Genomic DNA, 27,012 nt, shown 5'->3' with positions numbered 1-27,012 from the left:
CTGCTGGGCTTCCTATGAGGACAACATTGAGGCAGCCTGCCCTCTCGCGTCATCTCTGCCGTCGTCGCTGTTGTTATTCGTTGCAATTACGTTCACAGTGGTCGACTCATTGGTTAGAAGCACTTAGTTTCCAAACCTATAGCCATGCACTTTCTTTTCACCGACTACATCATGCATTGCCGATGATCAGCTGGTGGATCAGCCATCTTACATTTCGGCAGTAAGTCAAATAAGGCTGAAGAACCACGTGGCCAAGAATGATTTTGACAGAACCAACAATGATGCCTGCGAGTGATTAAGCTGCTTTCAGAATTGCGCTGAATGAGGAGCCAGCAAGCAATCTGGGAGCGGCACAGTTGGCGCAGCCCATTCATGTTTGGAGGGGTGGAAAGCTGACGGGAGAGAGGCGCATAAAAAAGGCTGGGGATTGAGCGCACAGTGGCTGTTGGGCCAGCGGGCCATTGTTCTGCGGCTTGAATCTCGTTTTCTCTTTTTCTTTTCAAGGATTTCGCATTTCACTACCTTTCAGCTCTGACACCCAGCAGCCAGACTTAATTGTTATAACTGATAATGCAGCATTGGGGCATTGTAGCAAGCGGGTTATTTCACCATATAAAACATGCAAAAATTGATGGTGCAGCGGCTTCTCATTGTTATAACCAATATATTGTTAAAACCGGTATCATTATAAGTGAGTTCAACTGTAGATTGCACCAATTCAGGTAGTGGAATGCAGAATCTACTTGCCACGCCACAAAGGAAAACGCCAATAAGCACAGGGTGGCTAGAGTCGCTGTCAGCACTGCTATGTTTAGCGAGTGTACTTTTTTCACTACGCTTATGCGCTTATGTCTGCTATGTTTAGTGAGTGCACCTCGTTGTGAGTGCTTATGTTTTTTGCATCAAATGTACTGAACATTTTGTATGGAAGGAGCATTAACATAGCTATGCACATAATTAGGAGTTAAATTCTTGTGCTTCTACAAAAACTAAACACCGCTGAATGTGTCTCTGGCGGCTTCTTATATAACCTTGTTACAGTCGCTGATGGATTTTCGAACTCCGAAAATTCAGACTTGATGGATATTCTGGACTTCATAAATGTCCCATCAGGGTTCCCATAGAGCTAGTTCATATTTACGACCAATTTTTTACACAAATTTAGGCCCCGAAGTTCGATTTTTCCGGACTAAATCGCTTGTTCCGAGCCACGCTATCCTGGGCTGCGATTTTGTAGGGATGCCTTTTCTGATGATAATGCCTTTTGCCGCTTTTTGTGTTTGTGAGTGGCTGCATACGACACTTCGCCTGGGGTGAAGTGTCTCTTGACCACTCATGAACGCAAAAAGCACCGAACGGCATTAGCATCGAAAAAGACACCGCTACAAAATCGTAACCCTGATTTTTAAAGCCGCCATGTGGAATCTTCTGTTGGTTGGTTGACTTCCAGTGGCCTGCTCCTGCAAAATTGGTAGGCGCACATCATCCTCCAGTCTCGGAGGCCATGTCTGCTCTTCCTTGGCTGACAAAAAAGAACACTGCAGGGGACTCTCTTTTTTTTTTCTTACTTTTTCTCTCTCTTTTCTTCCTTTTTTTTTGTCAGCATTATCATCATAATTACTTGGTGCAGGAGTTTAGTTAACATTTCTGAATGCGGTGCGTCTCTGAGACATTGCATCTTTGAGTGTTTCTGTGGCTTCACATTTTTGTGCTCGGCGCCACCTCCTGTGCCTTCGCAAGAGCCAAGTGGTGCGAAGAAACACAGCTCGTTTCTTCGATCTCCGTTGGCAGCAATTGCCAATGCGGTGACACTTTTGTCGACTGTATACGGAGGCAATGTTAGTCTTGCGCAAGTCCAGGCAAAACTCATGCCTCCATGCGTAATATGAGGCAAGGCGTCATTAGAGAGTTTTTCGTGCCACTCTAGGCCTAATAAATTTTATTTTTTTTTTGGCTGAATGAATTTTTCAAAATATTTTTCGGTCCCCGCGAGTTGTAGAAAATCCGTCGGCAACTGTATTGGCGGTGTGATACAACGCCGACTTCCTTGAGGTTGGACTGCCTTGGAATTCTCGCACTCTTTTATCCTAAAGGAGTTCATAGGTGTTCGTGTGAGATGGCCCCAGTAACATTGAAGTGCTACGCTTAATAGACAACTCATTGAATAACCACAATTTTTTGCGCGAGGTGTTTGCCGCTACTACACAGCCCTTCTCTCAAGTGTACACATTGAGCAAGCTAGTTTTCAGTGTGTCTGCAGATGTCCTCACAGGGAAACGAAGGAAGATTACCAAATAAAATTTTAAAGATAACAATTTCTAATGAAGGTAAAGAATGTTTGAAGGACTGCAGAGGATGCATTTAAAGGGTCAGGCCAGCTAATTCTTTTTACTTCATTTGTTCAATGCTGATGAAAGTGAGGACGAAGGTAACATTAAAATAAACAATTATTTTTTACAACATTAGCTGTTATGGGCTCATTCTAATAGCCGTTTGTCCATCACAGCTATCTCCATGTTTTTAACTGCTATGGGGGATAGGCCAAGAAATAGGCCATGCACACTTTGCATTCAGTTCCATATGTAGCAATTCAAGGTAATTTGTGTTTCCTATCAAGTATGTGGCTCCTACTCACTATGAGCCATAGGCCAAGAAATGGATGGATTGTCTTGAGGCTAAGCGACTATTTGTCACCACCCCATTTCAAGAGAGATCCAATAAATCAGCATGGAATCGTGCCTCTTGTCGCGTGATCCGGCATGCGTGCTGTGTCGCATAGCATCGATATGTGCAAACTTTGCATTGCGGTTGTGTTGTATTCCATCGGTTGTCGTGACATGTAGCAGTTGCATGTAGCTGGATCTGGTTAACTCAAATAGGCTAGGTGGCTATTTGTCACTGCCCCTTTTTAAAGGGGATGCCAGTAAATCATCATCAACAGCATTGTCATGAGATGTGTCAAGGGATGTGAAATGTGCACTGCATATTCTCGATACTTGTGTTTACTCTTTGGTACACGTTATGGCACCTCCTTGCAAGGCACGAACCGCTGCTGAAGTAGATTGTAGAGCTACGTACACTGCTGCAGCCAGGCAACGTTGGGCTCAGCAGAGAGTAGCACAAGCTCGCCCATCAGTGCCGGGCAGACATCGGATTGTTCTCATGAAATTTCGCCACGAAGACCCTCTAGTGCGTGCTGCCAAAAATGGAGCTCTTATGGAGCTGCTCCTCCATCTTACGCTGTGACTGTGCTGTGTGTGCTTTGCAGGTCTATGACATTTTAGTAATTGTTCTGTTTCTCTCTCAGGACAGTTATCGGTAACCGTAATCTATCACATTTGTTGAAAGAAGTGACAGTAATTGCAATCGGGTACATTTTTTCTGTAACATGTACACATCTGGCCGAAAGAAGCTTTAGAAAATGGCTAGATTTGTTTTATGAAATCGTAAGCTGATGCTTGATTACAATGCTACCTTGCGCTAAACAAAAGTGGTTTCTGCCACTGAGCAAAAGGCCATGGGTTCAATGCCCAGCCACAATGGCCACATTCTGATAGGGGCAAAATGCGGAAACAATCGCATTACTTTGACATGAGCATTAAAGAACTCCAGGAGGTCAAAATCAATCCAAAGAGCCCCCACTACAGTGTCTCTCATGTCCTCGGTGCCGTCTTGGGATGTTATGCTCCACAACTTTATTTTAACACATAATATGCAGGAAGAAGTCTAGATGCTGCATCCTTGGTGCATGCACTGGTGTGCTGTATATTTCTGCTCACACATCATTTCAGCAGTGTTCACTGTCATCTCCATAATTCAGGAAAATATTTAAGCTGGGATATATATATGCTACAGCTATGCAGTTGCAAAGCATGTCGATTGGTAGCACTGATATCACGGTACTTGGATGATACGGGGCCCTGTCATCCAGTGAGTGCAGCTTTTTGTAATTGTTGCTTGTGTTGTGAAAGTTGCTTACCTCTGAGCATATTACACTTGCTGGGAATGGTAGATGGCAAGAAAACTTATCTTCCTGACTGCAGTGGAATGCCTCGTGTGGTGCCCTTGAAAAGCAAACATTAAAGTTGAAGAAAAATTGGTGTCTTGCTTCTTGAGCATGCCGAAATGAATGTCTTTGTAGTGCTCTACTGCAGTCAAGTGGATGGCAATTTTTCCATGTGTAAAACAGTGTCCACATTACATATTCCGGTAGATGTTGCTTGAAGATGCGGTCCTCCTAAAGTAGTTAAGGGGCTTAGATGACTGCAGGAGGGAACATCTATTTATTTCTCATAGTTTTAGAAGCACAAGGTCTTCTCTTTTTACGTTTTTATCTGAAGGACAAATGTGTCCTTAGGATTGCAACAAAACATTTAAGAAAGCCCCTCTGCAGGTTTGGGCATTGCAGGCAAACAAGTTCGGCACGTAGATCACACAATGGCGATCGTGTCTGCAAAGTATGAAATGGCTGCATGGAGTGAAAATGGTCAAAATTTTCAAGCAGAAGACAGCGCCTTTTCCTTAAAGGAGCCGTGCTATAAGTGCCAGTCAAGGTCACATGCACAGATGGCTTTCCATGCACTGCTTGCAAGTCACTGACCATGGCATGTGACTTCAGTAAATCATCCAGTGTGAAATGTGTAAGGCCACCATTGGAGATGTGCCGTGCATCAAAAAAGCAGGCAGGGCTCATCACGTGAATGTGACACGGCCCCTAGACTTTGGTATGGGAGAAGGCAGGGAAGGGCACGTCGCTTAAAGGGGGAGAGTGTCTCTGTTGGCAGTGGTATTGGCCTTCTCCCATAATGAACTTATTAGAAAAATTATTTTGGTAAGACACTTCCTAGACAATGGTGCCTTACAACTTTCAGTGTGTAACCAAAATTTGCAGTGCAGCCTGGCGAGGGGGGGCCCTCTATGTGGCACATCTGAAAACTTTATTTGTCCAGCACTCCAATGATTAATCCATTGTGTATCTGTCACTTTTTTCCCCCCTCAAGTTGTCATAATTGCTAAGCTGTCATTACATAAGCTTGTGTGTAATGGCAGGTGTGCCATCATTATATATAGCATGTCTTATAAGTCTTGTCCTTGTCAATCACAGGTGGCTTCAGAGGAGGCAGGAAAGTATTCATTGAGCCGCACAGGCATGAAGGTGCGTAGTGTCTTTCTTTTTTTTCTTTTAATACATACCGTAAAAACCGGACTATAGGTCGATCCCCCAACTAACGAATTCTCAAAATGAAAAAATATATATATATATTTTTCAATGGCAAAAGTACCGAACTACATGACACCCTTACCTTGTAACAAATGCGACTTAGGGGGTTGCACAATGGTGACAGTATTTATTTAAATGCTGCTCGCATGTGCACCTGGCCAAGTTTTTAGCGGTATCGCGCGACCATCGGCACACGTGCTTGTCAACACCTTAACGGCGCTGAGCAGCGAAACAAACGAGATACGCGCATGCGTACACATGCCCTTACTGTCGCTATTTCGCCGCTCCGTGCTGTGATGATAAGGTGCTGACAAACATGCGGGTCGATGGTCGCACGATACTGTTAAAAATTCGTTGGGTGTACAGTACACAGAAGGGCACGAAGTGCGCAAGCGCTACTCCGAATCAGAGCAACGCCTTTGATTAGAGTCGGATGACGAGTGCTTCTCGCTGCCCAGTCCGTAGGCGCGTGCGATCTCTACCGCTTTCAAACGGATACATTCGGCAGTCACAGGCAGCGATCTTACACACAGCTCGCGGACGGACTCCACAACCTTGCCTTCCAGTTCTGCAGTTCGCTGCGATCTGGCATGAAATGACGTTTTCTTTTGGTTGCTGCAAGCTGTAATACGTTGCTTTTGCCTCCGCCACTACCGAATGCTCTTTTCGAATACTTCAAGTTTGCGCTGTGCCGCCAGGTTGACGTGGGCTTCCGTGTACTCAATCGCCTCTTTCTTGAAGGCGACGGTGAATTGACGTCGGCTTCCGCTCCCGCTCATTTTGAAACAAAATGAAAGTGCAGCCTTTAATTAATATAACTTTGCGACAATGGAAACGCAAAATGCCTGTGCCACAGCGTCGCCACGCCGCCATAGACGCCGCACTGCTGCCGCCCATTGTTGCAAGACTTCCGTAGTTTTTCCACCAATGTATGGTATATAAGTCGAGGGTCGACTTTTCGCGATGGTTTTTTGAAAAAAAGTTCGACCTATATTCCGGTTTTTATGGTAGATAGAGATGCATACATACACACACACATACACTGGAATAACTTTGGCAGAGATAAGTCACTAGGAAACTTCCTTCAAAAAATGGGCTGGCTTGAGGCTAATACTTATGTGCATGTTCAAATTGTATAGAAGCCCCACCACCCACACCCTGTCATTTAGCAAGTGAATTTTATGAGAGTGGCTTGTTGGGCTAGTTGGTACATGGTTATACTAGGAGAATGCCAGCAAACTTGAGAGTAGAAAAAAATCAAGAGGCAGACATAGACAAAGAGACAGGAAGGAATTTTAGTATGTCTTATGTTGCTACACGGGAAGCTCATTTCAAAACTACGTATTTTGCCCTAGAGAAATCGTGTTTGCCGCACTTTTCGATCGTGCCAGGTGCATGATGGATCCATGGTTTTACACCATGGCAGATGAAGTTTCATTGAGAGTGTAATTTCAGAATTGGCTTCTGTTTGCTGCCTGTGAGTTTAGAGTAATCTTGTGACGTGATTTCTTTTCATTCAGGTGTCTTCATTGCACGAGGAAAAGAAGACGCACTGGTCACCAAGAACCTTGTTGTTGGGGAGTCCGTCTATGGAGAAAAACGTGTTTCAGTTGAGGTAAGCTAACTGCGGAAGCTTGTAAGGAAGCATGGCATTTCCACCGCCTCTGTGCAGTGCAGTGAAAACGATCTTAATTTCGTTGGGCAATTGAGATGAATGCCAACTTCATGTCTAGGAGAACTTTCCCACTGTTATCCACTGATCATTCCAATGTTCTGGAATTGTGCATGTAATAGGGTTAGTCGTGGACAGAGGGTGCGCCCTCCCTTTGCTTCTCTTTCCTGGTTGGCTGGCGCAAACGGTAGCTTTAACTGCTCCGGACGAAGTGGGTGATCTAAGCACGGCAGGTTGTAAAAGCTGGGAAAGTTGTCTACTTGCTGCAGTTTATCTTGTTCAAGTTCCTTTCCTGTGTTCAAATTGTTCTTTGGTTTTCACATTCCAGGAGAATGAGGTGAAGCTGGAGTACAGGGTGTGGAACCCCTTCCGATCCAAGTTGGCCGCAGCCATCCTTGGAGGTGTGGACCAGATTCACATGCCACCAGGCTCTAAGGTGCTCTACCTTGGAGCAGCCTCGGGCACCACTGTATCCCATGTGGCCGACATTGTCGGACCGGTGAGTGTAGCTTGCTCTTAGGCTGTTTACCAAGTCTTGAGACTCCTGGGAGAGCTACAGTAATACTAATTGCAGTGAAGGGTTACTGGAAGCATCAGAAACGGCTTGTACATTTGTCATGTAGATGTTAAGTGGACGACAAAAATTTAGATGGATGGCAAACCAGCCATTTTTGCTTCTTTAGCTGCATTTATTTGGTTGCAATATTCATGCTCCGAAATTTCTTCTGTGCACCTTAGCTAGTACTTTCAAGCACTGTAGTGCTGCATGTTGCTCTTGGGGCATTGTTTAGATTGAACCAACCCTGCAAGCGGCTGCTCATTCTGCATTGTTACTGTAACTTGGCCACCAGGTTACCGTAAAAACCGGAATATAGGTCGAACTTTTTTTTAAAATACCATTGCGAAAAGTCAACCCTCGTCTTATATACTGGACATTGTAGGAAAAAACTACGGAAGTCTTGTTACAATGGGTGAATGAAGTAAACAGCTGCCATCAGCAGCAGCGTGGCGTGGCGATATATGGCGACATCACCGGCATTTTGCGTTTCCGTTGTCACAAAGTTATATTGGTTAAAGGTTGCCTTTTCGCATTTTGGTTCAAAATAAGCGGAAGCCGACGGCAATTCATCGTCGCCTTCAAGAAAAAAGCGATTGAGTACGCAGAAGCCCACGGCAACCTGGCGGCATAGCGCGAATTTGGAGTATCCGAAAAGAGCATTCGGTAGTGGCAGAGGCAGAAGCAACATGTTACAATTTGCAGTAACCAAAAGAAAACGTTATTTTGTGGGCGGACCGCACAACTAGAAGGCAAGGTTGCGGCATTCGTCCTGGAGCTGCGTGTAAGATTGCTGCCTGTGACTGCCGAATGCATCCGTTTGAAAGTGGTAGAGATCGCGCGCGCCTCTGGACTGGGCAGCGAGAAGCATTCGTCATCCGACTCTAGTTCGGACAACTCTGATCAAAGGCCTTGCTCTGATTCGGAGTAGCGCTTGCACACTTTGTGCCCTTCTGTTTACTGTACACCCGACCAATTTTGAACAGTATCGCGCAACCGTCGACCCGCGCGTTTGTCAGCACCTTATCATCACGGCATAAAGCAGCGAAATAGTGAAAGTAAGTGCACGTGTACACATGCGTGATCTCGTTTGTTTCACCGCTCAGCACCATTAATAAGGTGCGGACAAGCACGCGGGTCGATGGTTGCGCGATACTTTTAGAAACGGCGAGGTGCACATGTGAGCAGCGTTTAAATACATACTGTCACCATTGTGCAACCGGCTGAGTCGCATTTGTTTCAAGGTAAGGGTGTCTATCGGTACTTTTGCCATTGAAAAAGATTTTTTTCATTCTTAGAATTCGGTAGTTGGAAGATCAACCTACATTTCGGTCCGACCTATAGTCCGGTTTTTATGGTACATGTAGGGGTTGTTAATGCACACTACGGTGCACGCTTGTGTCGTGAATCTTAAAATTGCAGTTCTATAACCCACATCTGCTTTGTTTGGGCTCAAACCAATTAATTGTCAAATTGAAGGAGAACTCTTTGGAAAAGGACACAAACTATTTAATTACCACAAGAAATTGCTAGTTTATAGGTATGAGAGCAAAATTTTTTTCTGCTGCAAATAATTTTTCAGCACACAGTGTAGCAAGCACTTTGTACATAATGAAATGCTCATTCCAAAAACATAGGTTTCGATGCAAGAAGTTATTAGGTTACACATGAAAATTTTAAACAGTACCATTTTTGTGGTCATTTGATAAAAACAAGAACATGGTATCTGCAAAAGCATTAATATCAAAGGAAATACAGAATATACATTACGGAGATAAATGATCCAAGAATAGCGAATAGTGTTTGAAAAGATAAATGCGCAATAACCACAGTCCTTCAGATACAAAAAACTAAGGACAGGAACTGCTTCTTAATTCCTGTCATTGGAGATGGTTTTGCAGTTCTGCCTTTTCTGCATGGTCTAAAAATGATCCAGTGAAGTCTAATAAACTTCTCCAGTTCGTATGGAGCTGCCACTTTGCAGGACCTATCTCTCTCAGTGTAGCTGGACAACTATAGAATATGCATCCAGTCTTATTTGTTTGTACGTTTGCGGATGGTCCTTATCGCCTCCACAGTGAAGAAGCACAAAAATCCCGGGCCATTGTAAACTGTCTTGCACGGCTCTATATTGCTGGGCAAAGTTGTGCTCTGGGTGGCCTTCTTAGCTGCCAGTTTTAGCACATCCTGACAAAGCAAAGTATGCAGCCTGCAGATAATCAGTATAGCTCTCAGGTCGTGCACAAAGATAGGCAAATAAGCGCACACGAGGAAGGAGACTGGCGTAGTAGTTCTGCGGAAACCCGCAAGGTGGAGAGAAGTAATGAATAAAGGGAAAATCAGACATCCACCCATACGTAGCAATTGCTACAAAGGAAACCCATACGGGTTCCTCGAAAGAAACGCTTCATGGGGTGGGGGAGGGAGGGTGGAACGAAACTCATTGGTGAAGAGTTTCAGTTGTCCGGAGCTGTCTGAAAACACTGTCACCATCAGAGCTTCAATCTGGTTTGCTGTCGTCATCTTCGGATTCATAACTCGGGTCCTCATCACTAAATTCAAGAGCGGGTGCAGGATAGTTCCGAGCAGGGTGTTTTCTTCTGACAGTCATGGGAGTGACTTTCAAATACAGTGGAACCCCAGTTATACGTCCGCTGGTTTTGCGACGACCCGGGTTTTACCACGGATTAGCGCAGTTCCGGCGAAGTCCCCATAAAAGCAGTGCATTAAAAACCCCGGTTATCCGACGCAATTGTATGCCTAACCCGCCTTATACGACGCCCGCCGTTCTGAAATAGCGCCTTTTCTTTTCCACAATCACTTACTCCCTCTCTTCTCGGCGGCGGCGCCTCTCGTCACGTTGGGGAAGCATTTCTCTCATTCCAGTTTCCCAGCAGCAGATCGCCGACAAGGTAGCGCGGAGAGGCCTATGTTTATCGCGTGTGTTCATTGTCGTAATCCTAGCGACCAGCGTTCAGCCGAGGTTTTGAGTTGTGTGGAGCAACGCGACGCACAATGTCCCGAAAGCGGACAGTTTTGTCGCTCGGCGAAAGCTGAATATTATCAAGGAAGCGGAAAAGCGGCATGGAGCCATGAAAGCCAGCATTGCCCGGGACCTTAAGATACTCAAATCGTCGCCTAAGACCATCCTGGCAAACAAAGCGGTGATATTGCACAATGTCAGCAAGTTCAGGCTCAAGTGGAAAGTGGCAAAAGAAGGACAGCATGAGAAGTTAGAAAAAGTTCATGTCAAGTGGCTGCGTCAAGCACAGAGCTCTGCGATCAACGTTAACGGCGCCATTCTAAAAGAAAAGGCGGACCTTGTGGCATTGCATCTGGGCATCGACGGCTTTCAGGCATCGAACGGGTGGCTGGATCACTTCAAAAATGAAAAAGGATTGTGTACAGCCTATTCTGCGGAGAAAGCACTTCCATGGACGTTTCGACAGCAAACAAGTGGATGGAGTCGCTACCGGAGATGATTGCTGCATACAAGCCCTGCAACATTTTCAGCGCCGATGAGAGCGGTATGTTTTAACATATGCAGCCCGAGCAAACCCTTGCGTTTAAGGGTGACAGCTGTCATAGTGCCAAGCGTAGTAAAGAATGTGTGACTGTAAAGAGTGCGTGATTCTTTGCTAAGAGGACGGTTCCGAAAGGCTGCCCGTGCTCGTTGTTGGAAAGTTTGCAAAGCCATGGTGCTTTAAGAACTTGAAGACACTGTTTTGCAGCTACAGCTTCAACAAAAAGGCGTGGTTGACGTCTTCACTCTTCAGCAATTTTTTGCAGCAGCTGGATAACAAAATGGGTGCTATGGCAAGGAAACTACTATTGCTTTTCGTGGACAACGCACCATGTCACCCACCCAATACGTCCAGCCTGAGGAACATGAAGGTTGTTTTTTTCCCCGCCCAACTGTACAAGCCAGCAGCAGCTGCTGGATGCCGGCATCATTAAGTGCGTCAAGCAAGGGTACCGGAAACAGTTAGCGCAGCGTCGGCTGGCGGCTATGGAGCGTAGCGAGTCGAAAAAAAAAAATCACTGTACTCGACGCCATGCATTTTATTGCCAGTTTGTGGAACGCAGTGTCGCGAAGCACAATCGCTTACTCGTTCAAGCACTGTGGCTTTAGGTGAGAGACTGCCTCCTCTGCTGGAGACGCAACAACCTCGATGCCGCTTGAGGCTGATGCAGGCTTCGCCGACGACGATTTCGAGGATTTAAACCTCTCCACGACTTTCACCGAGTACATGGAGGATGACGACAATGTTGCGATCTGCGGTGAGGTGTTGCTGGATGACGCCATCAAGGAGGCTTTGCCTAGTGCCAACACTGCTGCGACATTGGACGAGGACAACAACGACACCACAGAGGCCGTGTCTGTGCCTACCACATTCGCCGAGGTGCTACGGCACATAGACGGCATCCGGAACTTCATCTGTTCACGCGATGCCGCAGAGGACGTCCTTTTGGACATTGCCCAACTCGAGCAAAAGCTTTTGGTTTACGGATCAAACAAGGTCCAAAAGAAACTTACCAACTTTTTTAAACGTTTGCGCGAGCTGGCCGCAATCGTGGCAGTGTGCAGTGGAGTGCCGTAAAGGTTCGTTACAATAAAGCATGATTGGTACCTGTGCCGCAGCATTGATTCTTATCGCATTTACTTTTGGGTAATTTGGGTTTCCAAGGCCTGCAGAGTATGTTAGTAATTCACATTAAAGTTTCTCGTAAATCGTAAATTTTTATAGGCATAATTTATGTTCGGATTTTACGACGCTTTTTCGTGGTCCCGAAAAAGTCCTATAATTGGGGTTACACTGTAAATGCTTAGCAACACCGGCAGCGCCCCACGCCATGACTTTTCAAGAGAAGCAAAACTGAAACTCTTGGAACCTGGCTGAAAATGACAGATCCACATGTTTGTTGGACATGTGACGGACCTTCAGAAATGTACTTTGGTGGAATAAAACTATGTACTTGAACTCCAAACCAGTGAACAGCTGGCATCATTGTTGGGTAATTATCACCGCTTAGTGTTGTCAGATTGCAAAGCCGACGACATGATTTAATTCTTGACTTGCTGGTAGTCTTTTGATCACAAAAAGTTCATGTTAGTGTGGCGTAATAACGAGCGGCATGCTTTTTTCTTGAGCACGGCAGAGGGTGACAGCCATGCCCCTTTTACACACACATTCGTTCGTAAAAAGTTATGTCAAAAATCACATTGTTAGAGTGGAAAATTAAAACAATATACAAGTGGAGTGTCTGGACTAACCACTGGTCGTCATTAAGTGCATAAAAAATGGCTCCACCATGTCAAAATCGGCAATTTATCGCATCAATCAACGGTGATCGATCTAAATAGGCGTTGTAACGAAGGAGTTGAGTAGAAACACTGACTCAGTTAAGGTTAAAACATTTTTTCAAAGCCCTATTTTCGTTATTTCAGTTAAAACATTAATTGCTAGAAAAATATAAAAGCCAAGCTTTCTCTCTCTCTCTCTCTCTCTCTCTCTCTCTCTCTCTCTCTGTTGAAACCCTACAGGTCACTGTTGACGGCAAAGGTTTCAAAGCTTCATATTGTGTTGGGCCACTGCGGCGCAGTGAAACTCCCAGAAACTTGAACTGTTCAGTCTTTGACTCCGTTGCATGCTGTGTTGTCCTTATTTAGTTACAAAGATTTAACTTGGTCTGTCAAAGTCCATGATGTCACACTTTTCTGAGTCAACTTTTCTCTGACTCTTCATGCAGGAGGGCCTGGTCTATGCTGTCGAATTCTCTCACAGATCAGGTCGTGACCTCATTGGGGTGGCACAAAAGAGGACCAACGTGATCCCCATTATTGAGGATGCCCGCCATCCGCACAAGTATCGAATGCTTGTTGGTATGGCTGCTGTTTTCTTTGTTGGCTAGAAGTTGCCAAGCATGTCCCAGTGTGTCCTTCATTGAATGTTCTGTGCTCAATTCCTCTACAACAGTGCAGCATGATTTAATTGTTATAACCAATAATGTGGCATGGGAGCATTCTAGTAAGCGTTTTATTTTCCCATAGAATAGATACAGAAGTTGATGATATATCAGCTGCTCATTGTTATATCCAATATAGTATTGTGAAAACTGATATTGTTATAAGCGGGTTTGACTGTATGGATTTATTATAATGGGCAAGGACTGTATTTGCTCTGAACAGCTGGTAAATGGGCCTAACATGCTCATTAATTCATTTGCTGCAATCACTACCTGTACTGCTTTATCAAGGCTTGGGGCACTCAGGCTTGTGAGGCACATGATGCTCTAGTGTTTCTAAAGGAATGTGTGACTCATACACAAGAAAATAGCCCTAGACTAGAACTTGTCCAGCAGTTGCGTTAAATAAATACCTTGGGTATTCATTACACGAGGACTTAGGGTAGCTTTTGAACCAAACCTCTGTATTCAGAAATGTATCTTAACTTGAAGCCCACGCTTAACCTGATTTAAAGGACGTCTGTTGTGAACGCACCAAAGGAAACGCAATGACCGTCTTGGGCATGTTCACGCGAGGCGTCATTTATATCAAGTCAAGCATGGGCTTCAAGTTAAGATTCATTCCTGAATACGGGGGTAAGTATCAGAAAAGCGACAGGCGTTAAAGTTTTTGTCCAGCGTGCAATCTGCTAATGTCCTGCGTGCATCATTCTCCATCTCTGTGTGTCTTTACACTTGTACAGTCGAACTCACTTGTAGCAACATTCAAATGCCACGAAAATTCCATTGTTATAACTGGGTTGCATGGAAAAATCAAAATAGAGGGATGGCAGAGCTGTTGTGAGAAAACTATAATGGCAGAGAGGCCAGTGCCCCTCACCACCACGTTCCTCCATCTGGCTGCTGATCGTGTTCACTCTTTTAACTGATTCTTGGGTGCTCCGATCTCGTGTACCAAGCCGCGGCTGTCGGTGTTATAGAATGGCACTGCTGTAACAACTGCCGAGAGGAGTTACGGGTGGCAAGGGATATGCGAGCTCCGCCGAGGCATCGCTTTGGTGGACTCAAAATGGGCTTTATAAAAAATGCGAGAAGGTTGCCACGGCGGCCTGTCAGCTTGAGAAATCCAAAAGAAACGCTGAGGCGAGATCGCCATAAGCATCTTGCCATATACTTGTCACTGGCTTGTATAAGTAAACCCTATATCCATCAGCCTTGCATGCTTTATGCAAAGCTTGCCGACATCCTTCTCCAAGGTGTCCAGGTGCTCCACGTAGTGCAGCGGAACGTTCCTCGCAAAAGCAAAGCACCTGAGGGTCTGAATCATCTGCTGCGCCTCCTGTGAAAACAGTGTTGAGGCAGCCTGCCCTACCATGTCATCGCTGCCATCGTCGCCCTCACTATCCAATGCAAACACGTTCATGACGATCGCTCATCGGTTAAAAGCACTTACCATGTTTGCTTGAATCTAATACCCCTGACACACGGGCAAAACTAAAGTCCTTTCCAGTAAACCCCTTTTGCTACTCTGAAGGACCCTTTGCAGAAAGGAGTTGCGCCGATGACACACGGCACCGCACTGAACTTCTTTAGGTAGTTCCTCAGATGAACGCCGCAACAAAAATAGCGCTGGCTGTTAAAGCCACAAGAGAGAAAACATTTTTAAAAAGCTGCGTATTTAATTACACTTAGCTACTGTAGAACCTAAAAATATATATTTTTTCATTGTTGATGGCTAATAATACTTATAGTCGTTTATTTTATTCGCGTTTTCGCGTTGTTAGCAGCCATTTAACTTGGTCTAGCAACTGTGTGCAGCCGGTGTTTTGCTGTGCGTGCTGCTTATTCTGGTGGTGCCCGCGTTTCTGTCGTCCTTTTTCACGTCTTTGTCGTCCCTTCTTTTGTGCGCACAGGCGCAACGCGTTTTATTCAATATGTTATTCCAACACCTGTGGTTTCTTCTGGGTATTTCCTGCCGGCGCTGATTGTGCAGTCTCTATCTCGCGACGTGAACACACGCGCAGCAAAAGACGCGCAGCAAAAGACGACGACACTGCTGGAATTCAACATGGCGGCACTAGCAACGTTATGCGAGCGTTTGAGGGTATAGCTAGAGGAAATCTTCACTATTCGACAAATTGTATTACCGCTAACAATTAAAACATTTTCGCAAGGTAAAAAAAATACCTATGGGCACCGTAGTTGTGTGGCAGGTTTCCTTCTATTGATGAGTTCTGCACGCTGTGTGCGAGAGTAACTCCTTTTCCGCTCGAAAAGTAGTTGCGCGATCTCCTTTCCCGAAAAGGAACTTGGCCGTAAAGGAGATACTCCTTTGTCGTGTGTCACTGCACTTGAACGCCTTTCCGGTAGATGTCCCCTTACGTAAAGGACTTTAGAGTGCCCGTGTGTCAGGGGTATAACGCGCACCTTTTTTCCAATAAAATGGGTCCAAAAATTGCATGCGCATTAGAATTGAGTACAACCCTAAATCCGCGTTACCATATCGCCATCGACATTCGAAAAATGGCCACCTCGTGCGCGCTTCTAACCTAGCTGTCGTAGCTTCCTCCATGTGCATATGTGTAAGCAGGCGCTGGTGTAACCTAGTCTACCACCTGTCTTCCTGTTATTTTGCATTTATCCAATCAGCATGGAAGAGCCAACTGCGAAGACACGCCGAGTCACGCATGATGCTGCATTTAAAAGTAAAGTTATGTGCACAGAGACTGATGGAAATCTGGCCGCATCACGGGTGTTCAGAGTTCCCGAAACTTGCGCGCGAGACTGGTGCAAACAGAAAGAAAAATTTTCGCCAGAAGAGCAATAACGAAGGGTTTCAGTGGACTGAAGCAGGGCCGCTTCGCCGAACTAGAAGAGCTGCTCGTGGAATATGTACAAGAATAGTGAGCGGCACAGCGGCCTGTGACGACCGATCAGCTCAAAGCATGGGCGATGCAGTCAGCCCTACAAAAAGGGCTGAGGTGGAGTGACTGGAAAGCCAGCAGGTGCTGGCTATCAAATCTGATGAAAAGAAAAGGCTTTTCTCTTCAAAGGCGGACAGGGATATGCCAAAAATTGCCCGAAAAATATGAAGAGAAATTGCACAGTTTTCAGCGGTACGTTTTAAAGTTGTGCCATAGAAACGGCTACCACTTCGAACAAATTGGAAATGCCCATCAGACGCCGCTCTACTTTGACATGTCTGCCACCACAACCGTTGAAAAGAAGGGGACGAAGCAAGTGCGCATTTTGTCTTCCGGCCACGAAAAAATTGTCACCGCAATGCTTTGTTGCACTGCGGATGGGCAGAAGCTGCCCCCGTATCTTATCTTCAGACGGATGATGCTCCCGAAAGGAATCGTGTTTCGGAGTGGCATGATTGTGCGTGCAAATGAAAAAAGTTGGATGACCACGGAGTTGGTTGCTGACTGGATTGAGAACGTTTGGTGGAAGAGACCTGGCGGCAGTTTGGGTTTGCGTGAGAAGCATGCCTCGCTGCAGGATTTTGCTGGATGAGTGAAAGATGCATGGTGCACGATCCCGTCTGCCATAGTCAACAAGGCCTTTAAAAAGTGCGGGATATCGAATGGCATGTATGGCACTGAGGATGAAATGCTTTGGTCTGTTGATAGCAATAAGGAGTTGTCTGATAGCAACGACGAGTGGTACCTATTGCCCCACGCGACTTGTGCCGGCGCAGTGAAAATATTGGCAGCAAGGTATGCCGCTTCCATTTGTGTTATTATTCATCGCACCTTTAGTGTTATCATCATCGTCAGCCTGGCTACGCCCACCCACTGCAGGGCAAAGGCCTCTCCCATACTTCTCCAACTACCCCAGTCATGTGCTAATTGTGGCCATATTGTCCCTGCAAACTTCTTAATCTCATCCACCCACCTAACTTTCTGCCACCCCCTGCTACGCTTCCCTTCCCTTGGAATCCAGTCCGTAACCCTTAATGACCATCGGTTATCTTCCCTCCTCATTACATGTCCGGCCCATGCCCATTTCTTTTTCTTGATTTCAACTAAGATGTCATTAACCCGCGTTTCTTCCCTCACCCAGTCTGCTCTTTTCTTATCCCTTAACGTTACACCCATCATTCTTCTTTCCATAGCTCGTTGCGTCGTCCTCAATTTAAGTAGAACCCTTTTTGTAAGACGTAGCTGTTATATAGTTTTCTCTTGAGCGATAATGGCAACCTGCCGTTCATGATCTGAGAATGCCTGCCAAACGCACCCCAGCCCATTCTTATTCTTCTGATTATTTCAGTCTCATGATCCCGATCCGCGGTCACTACCTGCCCTAAGTAGATGCATTCCCTTACCACTTCCAGTGCCTCGCTACCTATTGTAAACTGCTGTTCTCTCCCGACACTGTTAAACGTTACTTTTGTTTTCTGCAGATTAATTTTTAGTCCCACCCTTCTGCTTTGCCTGTCCAGGTCAGTGATCATGCATTGCAATTGGTCCCCTGAGTTACTAAGCAAGGCAATATCATCAGCGAATCGCAAGTTACTAAGGTATTCTCTATTAACTCTTATCCCCAATTATTCCCAATCCAGGTATCTGAATACCTCCTGTAAACACACTGTGAATAGCATTGGAGAGATCGTATCTCCCTGCCTGATGCCCTTCTTTATTGAAATTTTGTTGCTTTCTTCATGGAGGACTACGGTGGCTGTGGAGCTGCTATAGATATCTTTCAGTGTTTTTACATACAGCTCGTGTGCACCCCGATTCCTTAATGCCTGCCTGACTGCTGAGGTTTCGACTGAATCAAACGCTTTCTCATAATCAATGAAAGCTAACTTTAGTGTATTTGAAATAAAGCTGTTTTTTTTTTTTTTCAAATGAGAGAAAATAGTATTTATATATGAAAGCACGAGATGCGTGCTATTGTACTTTTTTTTTTTTTCATGGGAAATGGGTGCGCGCTACAATCGAGGTTGGTTAGAATAGAGTAAATACGGCAGTTTCCAAATCTATAGCCGTGCACTTTCTTTTCACCAGCAACATTGTGCATTGTCAATGATCAGTGGGCGGATCAGCCATCTTCCGTTTCGGCGGCAAGTCAGAGAAGGCTGCGAAACAACTTGGCCAGGAATAGTTTCGGCACAACCAGCAAAGACGGCCGCGAGCAATTAAACTCTTTGCATAACCGCGCAAAATGAGGAGCCAGTGAGCAATGTGGGAGCAACGCAGCTGGCGCGGCGTAGAGCTATAGGCGCTGCCCGTTCGTGTTAGGTATGCAAGGGCAACAGGAGATAGGTGCGCGAAGGGAGCTGAAAAATGAGCGGGCGGTGGCTGTTAGGGCAGCGGGCTATCGTTCAGCAGCTCAAATTTCTTGTTTTCATTCTTACACAAAATGAAGTTCTGTGTCATTCAGAAAATTTTGCAAAGGCACTCGGGGAAAACATGGAAAACTCAGGGAATTTGGAAATGTCAAGTTTGTAGACACCCTGCAATCAGCAGAGGGCCCAGGCAAGGATTAGGGGATGTGTAATGGAGGCAAAATGTATAATTAAATTGTTTCGTAAAGAGCACTCTGATCTAGAAAGCTGATTAGAAGGTTCAGGGTTCTTCCTCTCTCCCTGCCTCCTATTACCAGGAATGCTTGACTCGAGTGTTCATAGAATGATGCATATTTGGTGCTCTGTTATGTTTGGGCATGTCGTTGGCGCCTTCCTGCATCAAGTGTCACTAACTCATTCGAATGCATTGCATGGCAGAGAGAAAGAGGAAAGCTTCTGCACGAACACGAATGCACAGACTTGCTCATTCATGTTGACCACTGGAATGAGCATGTCTGAATGTTGTCACTGCCCAAGCTAGAGTTTGAAGCACTTGCCTGTAACATTATTGTTGCCCTAGGTGAATCAAACTGTTTGTTTCAGAGTAGTGTTAATTCTTGTGTGAGTGCTCAGATCATGGTTAAATTTTGCATGTACTGATCTGTAAACTGTCAGCATAAAGCATTCTTCTAACTCACAGATCAGAGATTTGTCATGTAAGGCAACCAGAAGTTTTACGCACTCTAGTGCTTTGAGTTGAATAATCCATGCCTCAATGATGGAGCAAGCGAGTATAACACGATCCAGCCACTGAGTGTGTTGATCTGGCATGACTGAGACGTTCTTCGTTTGAAAGAAACATATTCTGATCAACAGGTGTGGTTCACCTTTGAACACTATTGTTGTGTGGCACCATGTACAATGATGCATGTACATTGATGTACAGTGAGGCATGGACGCTTCCTCACATTTATTCTGAGAACCTTATACAGTGAAACTTCGTTAAACCGTATTTGGCTGGAGCTCGGAAGCAGTATGTACTAAACGGTAGTACTGCTTAACTGAGATAGCATGAGATCGCCCACTTACCTGTCAAAAACGGAACTTGGAGAGAGTGCAATAAAAGGGGAAAAAACATGTAGTATTTATTTACTTTGCGTGACAAACGTGTTATTTTCATCTGATGACGCGGTGGCCTAGCAGCGACGACAGCAGCCTCAAACTTGCTGAAGCTGTAAGCCAGATTTTCAGCCAGCCCCCTCTTCTCGGCAAACACTCGCATGGCAGATTCCTTGTTGGCATTGCAGATTCTCGGTGCACATGCGTGATAGCGTTGCAGAAGTCGTGGGGCACCTTTTCATTGCAGGCTGCTGTTCTCATCGCGACGAGTGCATTCATGAGGCTGACGTAACGTGCAGCTTCTGCCACTGTCGGGCCTGAATGGCCTGTGCTGTCACTTTCCATGTCGTCCTTATCACTGTCGCTAGGCGACACTTCGGCAACAACAGAGGCAACGATGGCAAAAAATCGAACCTTGTAGCCGACAGCTTCTTGCGGTCGCAGCAGCGCTGCCGAGCAACTTCTTCGCATTCTAAATGCCACACACCGTAGTCAACAGTGGACCCATGTTGCGTGCCAGCGCCGACTTTTTGTGTCACGTTCGATAGCACGAACGATGTCTAATTTTTCTTATATGCTAAGCACCCGGTGTCTTTTTTATCCGAGTTTCGGCATGACACGAGTTCTCGCTTGCACGATGCCTCAATGCTCTCTGGCACGGCGCCGAAATGGTGTTGATGTTGATGTGGCTTCACGCGCAAGTGCACAGGGCGCTTGGAGGCCGTCGTGCTGATTGATCTCCAATGCTTGTTGTTCTACCAGGCCGCCCGATGGAGAAGACGCACCGCCGTGTTTGCGTGATGAAAAGTGGAAACACTAAGTCTTAATCGATAGATACGCAATAAGCTGGTACGGTTTATGCGGATACAAAACACATTATGTTCAATGACCGCTTAGTCAGGGATTTGACTTTACTACTTTCAAAACGAAACTACTGTTTAAGCGGGTTCAGTTTAACGAGGTTTTACTTAGATACTTACAGTTTCTCATGACACAAGTGACAGGCTACCTACTCCCTGCCTGTTGGCTTAGCCCATCAGCAGCTATTGAAAATAGTATCCCCAAAATTGCTGAGGCTGAAATACAACTCTTGACTACTCATCACCTGCCACACCTTTGTTACATCCAAGGATGAGCTGTGAAGCCCATTCTTGGATGGGCACATCAGTGTTAAGGGTGCATTGGTTCACTCACTGTTACATGCATGTACACTTGCCTTGCTCACAGCTACATGTACATATTTTCGGTTTAAGCTTGTCTCCTTTTTTTTAATGCTGAGCCTTTGTCTTCCTGCCTGCTCACTTTGGCAAGGAAATTAGACGACTTGTCAGTGTGCTCCTAGGTCAAGCACCCTTCTTAAGCATTCAGTGTGGCTTCATAAGATTGTGCATGAGACTCGTCACAATTTTTTCTGTCCTTAAAACACACTCTACTTTATTTTAAATGTTTACGTTGTTGTAGCAGTTTAACATCTAAATGTCATTGTCTTACAGGTATGGTGGACACCATCTTCGCAGACGTTGCTCAGCCTGACCAGGCGAGAATAGTTGCCATAAATGCTCACCATTTTCTAAAGAATGGTGGACACTTTGTCATATCAATAAAGGTGCGTGGTGGTTTCTTTTTCTTCTTTTTCACCCCGCTTGCTGAATGCATTAGAGAACAGATACCACATTTTTGCATGTATAAGCCGCCACTGCGTATAGTCCGCACCCCCAATTGCAACAGCCCATATAGGAGAGATAAAGAATAAGCTTTATTCAAAACTGGTCCGGCAATTCGAAAAAAAAAAAAAGAGAGAGAGTCCCGCGTGTAATTTACTGAAGTAACTGCATACAACGCTGCTCAAGCCTTTGCAAAAACAATCTCCATTCGCGGATGTACCACTCATGTACGACGTATCTTCGGCCAGTAGCTCTGTTCCCCTCATCCTTCAGCGATGCCAGAGTCACACTCCGAATATTATCGCAGACGAATCATTCACCTGATGTCCGAAGTGAATCGGATCACTTCACAGCTACCACTCGGATGACAACAGATGATAGGGTGGCCAAGTTTAAAGTTTGTACTAGTGCAGTTTTTGATGCAGCTAGCTTTCCCATGCACAAGACAACTTTGTTTTTTTTTTTTTTTTTTCTTAAATCAGGAAGTAACTGCCAAATGAATAATCCAGACCATAAATGCTATCTTTCTGCTAAATTTTAGTATGAACAGACCAGCGGCAAGTGCAAGATCATTTTTCTGTGATTATAAGAGAAGAAACGCACGCTCATATATATATATGCATCATCATCGTTATAGCCTGATAATACTAAGTTGCCGTTTTGTTTGTTTATAAGGGTGTAATGAGTCACAAGGCCAAGAACAGCATAGCATTAGTGATGTGCTGTGTTTACTTGTGTAAGGACTGCACTTTTCTTTCTCAGAATTTTTTGACAGGGTGCAGGCCTTACACAAAGCATGTCTACGGCCACTTACTCAGGTGTCGAACTGCGCCCCAACTGTAATGCAAAGTAAGGCAACCACTGGCTGCTTACTATTGTCATGTGGTAGTGACGGTTGAGGACAGAGCAAAACTGTGAATGGCGAAACTAATTTTATTGGACGAACCTGTGCCCAGAAAAAACAGGCTACACTCAATGCTCAACGAAAGCGGCAAACACAGTCGGCGATCGGCGAAAATTTGATCAGCGGGTCAAGCACGTCTGCTTTTATAGATCAGTCATCGAATGTTCCAGAGTAATCACTGGGATCCGCGTGTTTTCCACAAAGTTCTACACCATTCGCGTCGCACATACATGCAATCAGATTGCACAAGGTTCGGTGACAGACATCGGATGGAACCATCGATAATATTCCAGAAACTTCTGATACATGCAGTTGCGTCCTGCGCTGTGCGATAACATTTGTCAGCCATTGAAACATGATCGCCTGATAAAGATAGGCAAGTACACATGTCACTATGGACACATTTACAGCTGCAGAACTTATTTTTTCGCTTGTGGACAATAGCACGGGTACGTTCTGCGTTTGCCCATCGAGCAGTCCGATGGGTAGCCCGGATATCGTGCACATGGTCTCGACTCTGCGACACTGTCAGTTTACGCCATGCTGCACGAAATCAGTTAGGAACATTGCTAACTTTATGGCCACACACAAGCTTACACCATTCTGTCCAGTAAGTGCACAAACTAGAGAGAGAAAAATGCTTGTTAATTTAGCAAAAAATATATGTACTTATACTAAGGCAACACCAGTGCTTTTTTCCGGAGAGGTGCCTAGATTAGGTGAATTCTTTTGCTCCCTAATAGGTAGAGCAGCAGGCTGTAGTATATAGCTTTGCGGTGTTCAGGGGTCCCTCTTCAAAGGATCCAGTCATTTAGTGTAATGACTGAGCTCTATAGCCCAGCAAACGAACTTGGTAGGTGCTCGTGATAGTTGCTGGCTTATTGCTTGCAGACTCTAACTCTACTTCAAGTATGTGGCTGTCTGTCCAGGACAGGCACGTGACTTCTCACCTGATCACCTATGTGATCTATTCATGCAAACATTTTAAGGGGAGATGTGGGTCTTTGAAAAATGTTTAAATCTTTACTCTTAAAGGTGTGGTGCTGGAAACGTACATATAGTACGTAATACAACGTGCTTATTCCAAATATGAGGGGTGTTTTTTGTTTATCTCCGTTGGTTCTAATTTTATGCAAGTGTCCTTGAATTATTTTCTCTAAAGATGTGCAAAATGTCTGATGCTTGGATTTTGCCTAATAGTGTATTAATGGCATCTGTGTGATTCAAAGAATGCCATAAGGCCAACCGTATTGCTCTGCGTTACCCGAAACACGAGTTGTGAGGTATTGAATTTGAAACTTGAAAAAAGTGTTTTTTTCTGGTGACTAACTTTGAAGTCTCGCAACTCTTGTTCTAGGTAAGGCAGAACAATAAGGATGGTCTTGTTACATTCCTTGAATCATACAGAAGGCATTGATACCCTGTTTAGCAGAACTTCAGAAACTTTTTTTTTGCAAATCTTTGCAAAAAGATTGTTTAAAGGGAGCTTGCATAGAATCAGTACCAGAGGAGATGAACAAAAACGGACTGCATATTAAAAAAAAAAAAAGCACATATCATTACATATATGTACAAGTTGTCAGCACCATATCTCAAGGATTAAATTCTTTTTTTCTAAGACCCCCTCCCCCGCTCCCCCAGTGTTGGGCAAGCTTCTTGTAGCAGCTTGCTGCCTGGCCTAGCACCGCTTCATTAGTCTGCTTCCAAAGTTGCGGTTTTGTCCAACCTCGAGTGTCCCAGCTCCTCCGTGCGGTATACGTTGATGGTGATAATGCCATTGTCATCGTGCCATGTAGTAGTGGTTTGTGAAAATTGAACAACATTCAAGTATGCACATGATGCTCAGTGAAGCCTTGTTTCCAAGTTTTTGCACTCCGTATTTATTTCTTTGACAAGGTTACGCTTTGTAGCCTCATATAAAGCATGTTCCTAGTCCTGTTGGAAATTTATGAGAAAAGCTTTTGCTTACATTCCGTCATGAACTGCGATCAGATTCTCCTCTTTGTTTATTAAGTTCTTCAAGTGTAACGCATCCCTGTACAACCACGCATTTCATGTGGGGTGGTGTTTTACCTTTGTGCAGGCTAATTGCATTGACTCTACGGCTGAGCCTGAGGCAGTGTTTGCTGGTGAAGTGGAGAAGCTGAAGCAGGAGCGGCTCAAGCCACAGGAGCAGATCACATTGGAGCCCTATGAAAGGGACCACGCTGTGGTCGTAGGCACCTACAGGTACATTTCTGAGCTGATCCTGGAGTGGTGTTCTTATTGTTTCACAATGTATCATATTGGGTTATAGCTTGTAGGATCTTAGTGCATTATGTTATATTTATAACACCATATACTTGAATTCTAGAGTGGGACTATGTTCACGTGAGCCTGGCTTACTCATGTTATTTCTGCCCCTTGGCAGGGTAGCTGTAATTAAGTTTCTTTCCTACCCGCTTTTTCTTTTTTCCTTTCATTACACGTTGAGATGTGGGCATTCTCTAAACTTTCAAAGAAGCCTTTGTTTGTGGTTAGTGGCAGGTCGTATGACAAATATGTGCGACCTGCCCTGTCCAAGAGTGTGTTTGGCCTAGGTCTAGGCAAAGTGCTACTCTTCATCACTTTCATAGTACATATTCCAAAGCGAACCAGACACTATTGGTGCTGGGTCATTGACTGTCTTGGTTGTGTTTCGCCATTCCCTTCAGCTTGTTTCACTATATATCACGCAAGGTAAGTGCTTTAGCACAGGCATATACTACCAGAGCATCTCTCCAACACTGAGCTCGACCCTCCTCTCCTTTTAATTTGGCTTAATTCGTTTAGTATGGCAAAAGACGCTTATTTCTGCAGCCCACGATGCAACGTTGGGAAGGGGAAGTGGGAAATAAACATGAAAGGAAGGGAAGACAGGCATAAGCAGCAGACAGGCAAGCACCATTCATGGAGGAGGCCGATGAAGCTGTGGCCGGCAGGGTGCAGGTGCTTACCAGTAGGCTGTGATCCCATTCGCCTCCACAAACTCCAAGAGGCTGAGGAGAGCTTGGAGGTTGGGGGGCGAAGGGAACAGTAGGTTGCTGGCTGTTGCAGCAGGTAGGCCCTGCTTCCTGTAGACAGTGATGAATTGCTTAATCTGTACAGTCTATGCGCACCCTTTCTACAGACCATGGCCAAGGAGCAAGCAATAGTCAGTGCCTCATGGAATGTGCCGAAAAATGTTCACGCTTCACAACACTCGCACCCACTTCTTCGTTTCAATACACCAAACAACGCACTCCAGTATATGCCAGCCTGATTAACAGTAAAAATAATGAGTCTCTTGATCACTTCGTGATAAAAGCATTTAATAACCAGAAAAGTGTTAACCAGGCACATTTGGAAAAAGCCAGCTGAGCTGGTTAAAAACTTGCTGTGCAGCCTTGTTAACTACATGATGCACTTTCCATAATGCGGTCACACTTTGCTTCTCCTTTAGGTATTTTATTTATTTTGAGTACCCTAAAGTCCCAGAGAGGCCTTAGATGGGGGGGGGGGGGGTACAATTCACACATATTTCAATTCAATAAAAATGACTGAAGGAAACAATCAAGCTCATATGGCAATATATTCATTGTGCCCTGCAAACTTGTGCCGGTAGCGTCCAGTCGTTATAATATTGCAAACAATTTCTCGCATTTAGCGAGGGAAAAAAATATTGAACTGCTTTTGCATGAGCCCTGCAGGTGGCAGCACCATACCGCAGCCTTGTCGCTTTGGGACATTTCTGCATAAATGCCAAAGATGTTTAAAGAAGTTGATTTTGGCGATGATCTTTTACATTTAGCAGTGTATGAATATTCTGCCCTCTAATAGCACTTTTGTTTCCTAAATTACAGGCCGCCGAAGAAATCTGAAGGGTGATACCAGGACCGGGCGCAGTGCTGTTTTTATTGTATTGTTTGTTTTAACTTCTCGTACCAGATTCACAGCGTGTCGTAAGCTGTAATAAACTATCTTTTTTCAACACTTTGTGTCGTTTCTTCCAGTGGTGTCGTTTTTAAGGTTCGATACGCGCCAAACTGAAATCCTACCTTGTAGTTGTGCGGTTGCACGTCCACATCCAGCAGCACCTCGTTTCGCAGTTGCGTATTTGGATTGTTTTTTGTTTTTTTCGAAATATTGAAAATTCGTGTTCGGCTGTTATTTTGAAGATTTATCGATGACACATAATTCGTACGAGCTATTGTAAACGCACTCAATTTTCGCGCCGACTGTACGCAACTGCAGCGTCTGGCGCTCGGCTTAACTGCTTTTGGCGGGAGGAAACGCAACGGCCATGGATAAACGAGATTCAAATTGAATCGTTTTCCGCGCCATTTTAATGTGTTCGAGATTTTATTTTGGGTGTTTGTGCCTTCTGGATTATTTTTGATTGGATTACCTCACCTCTGCTGTGGATTGAAACAACCCTGGATAGCCGCTGTTGAGGTAGGTGGCTCATTTTTTGTGCGGCTGCGTGGCAATCTCGCGCAAGCCGATGCGCCATGTGGTTATGGCGTTGTCCTTTCAAAGGTGAACATGCAATGTTTACAATTGTATTTTCGTTCAACCACATTTATAAACACCCTCAGTAGATCACTATGAGACTACGA

At 45.0% G+C, this 27,012-nt stretch overlaps 2 protein-coding genes across 4 annotated transcripts in view; both read left to right on the top strand.

Annotated features, from left to right (window-relative positions):
- Positions 1-26,386, top strand: part of Fib (rRNA 2'-O-methyltransferase fibrillarin) — a 39,194-nt gene extending 12,808 nt beyond the window's left edge. For both annotated transcript variants that reach the window (XM_070537665.1, XM_070537666.1), the window contains 7 exons: positions 5,105-5,155; positions 6,742-6,836; positions 7,222-7,392; positions 13,201-13,333; positions 21,322-21,434; positions 24,480-24,625; positions 26,257-26,386. In XM_070537665.1, the coding sequence (XP_070393766.1) occupies positions 5,105-5,155; positions 6,742-6,836; positions 7,222-7,392; positions 13,201-13,333; positions 21,322-21,434; positions 24,480-24,625; positions 26,257-26,281 (734 nt within the window). In that variant the 3' untranslated portion in view covers positions 26,282-26,386. The remainder of the gene's footprint in view (positions 1-5,104; positions 5,156-6,741; positions 6,837-7,221; positions 7,393-13,200; positions 13,334-21,321; positions 21,435-24,479; positions 24,626-26,256) is intronic.
- Positions 26,387-26,660: 274 nt separating this feature from the next.
- The window catches only part of mnb (minibrain), a 121,010-nt gene continuing 120,658 nt past the window's right edge, over positions 26,661-27,012 (top strand). For both annotated transcript variants that reach the window (XM_070537657.1, XM_070537655.1), the window contains exon 1: positions 26,661-26,848. The gene's annotated coding sequence lies outside the window, so the exon portion shown is untranslated. The remainder of the gene's footprint in view (positions 26,849-27,012) is intronic.

The sequence above is a fragment of the Dermacentor albipictus genome, chromosome 4 (assembly GCF_038994185.2).
Source record: "Dermacentor albipictus isolate Rhodes 1998 colony chromosome 4, USDA_Dalb.pri_finalv2, whole genome shotgun sequence".
NCBI lineage: Eukaryota > Metazoa > Arthropoda > Arachnida > Ixodida > Ixodidae > Dermacentor > Dermacentor albipictus.
This window is presented reverse-complemented; position numbering and strand designations above follow the sequence as displayed.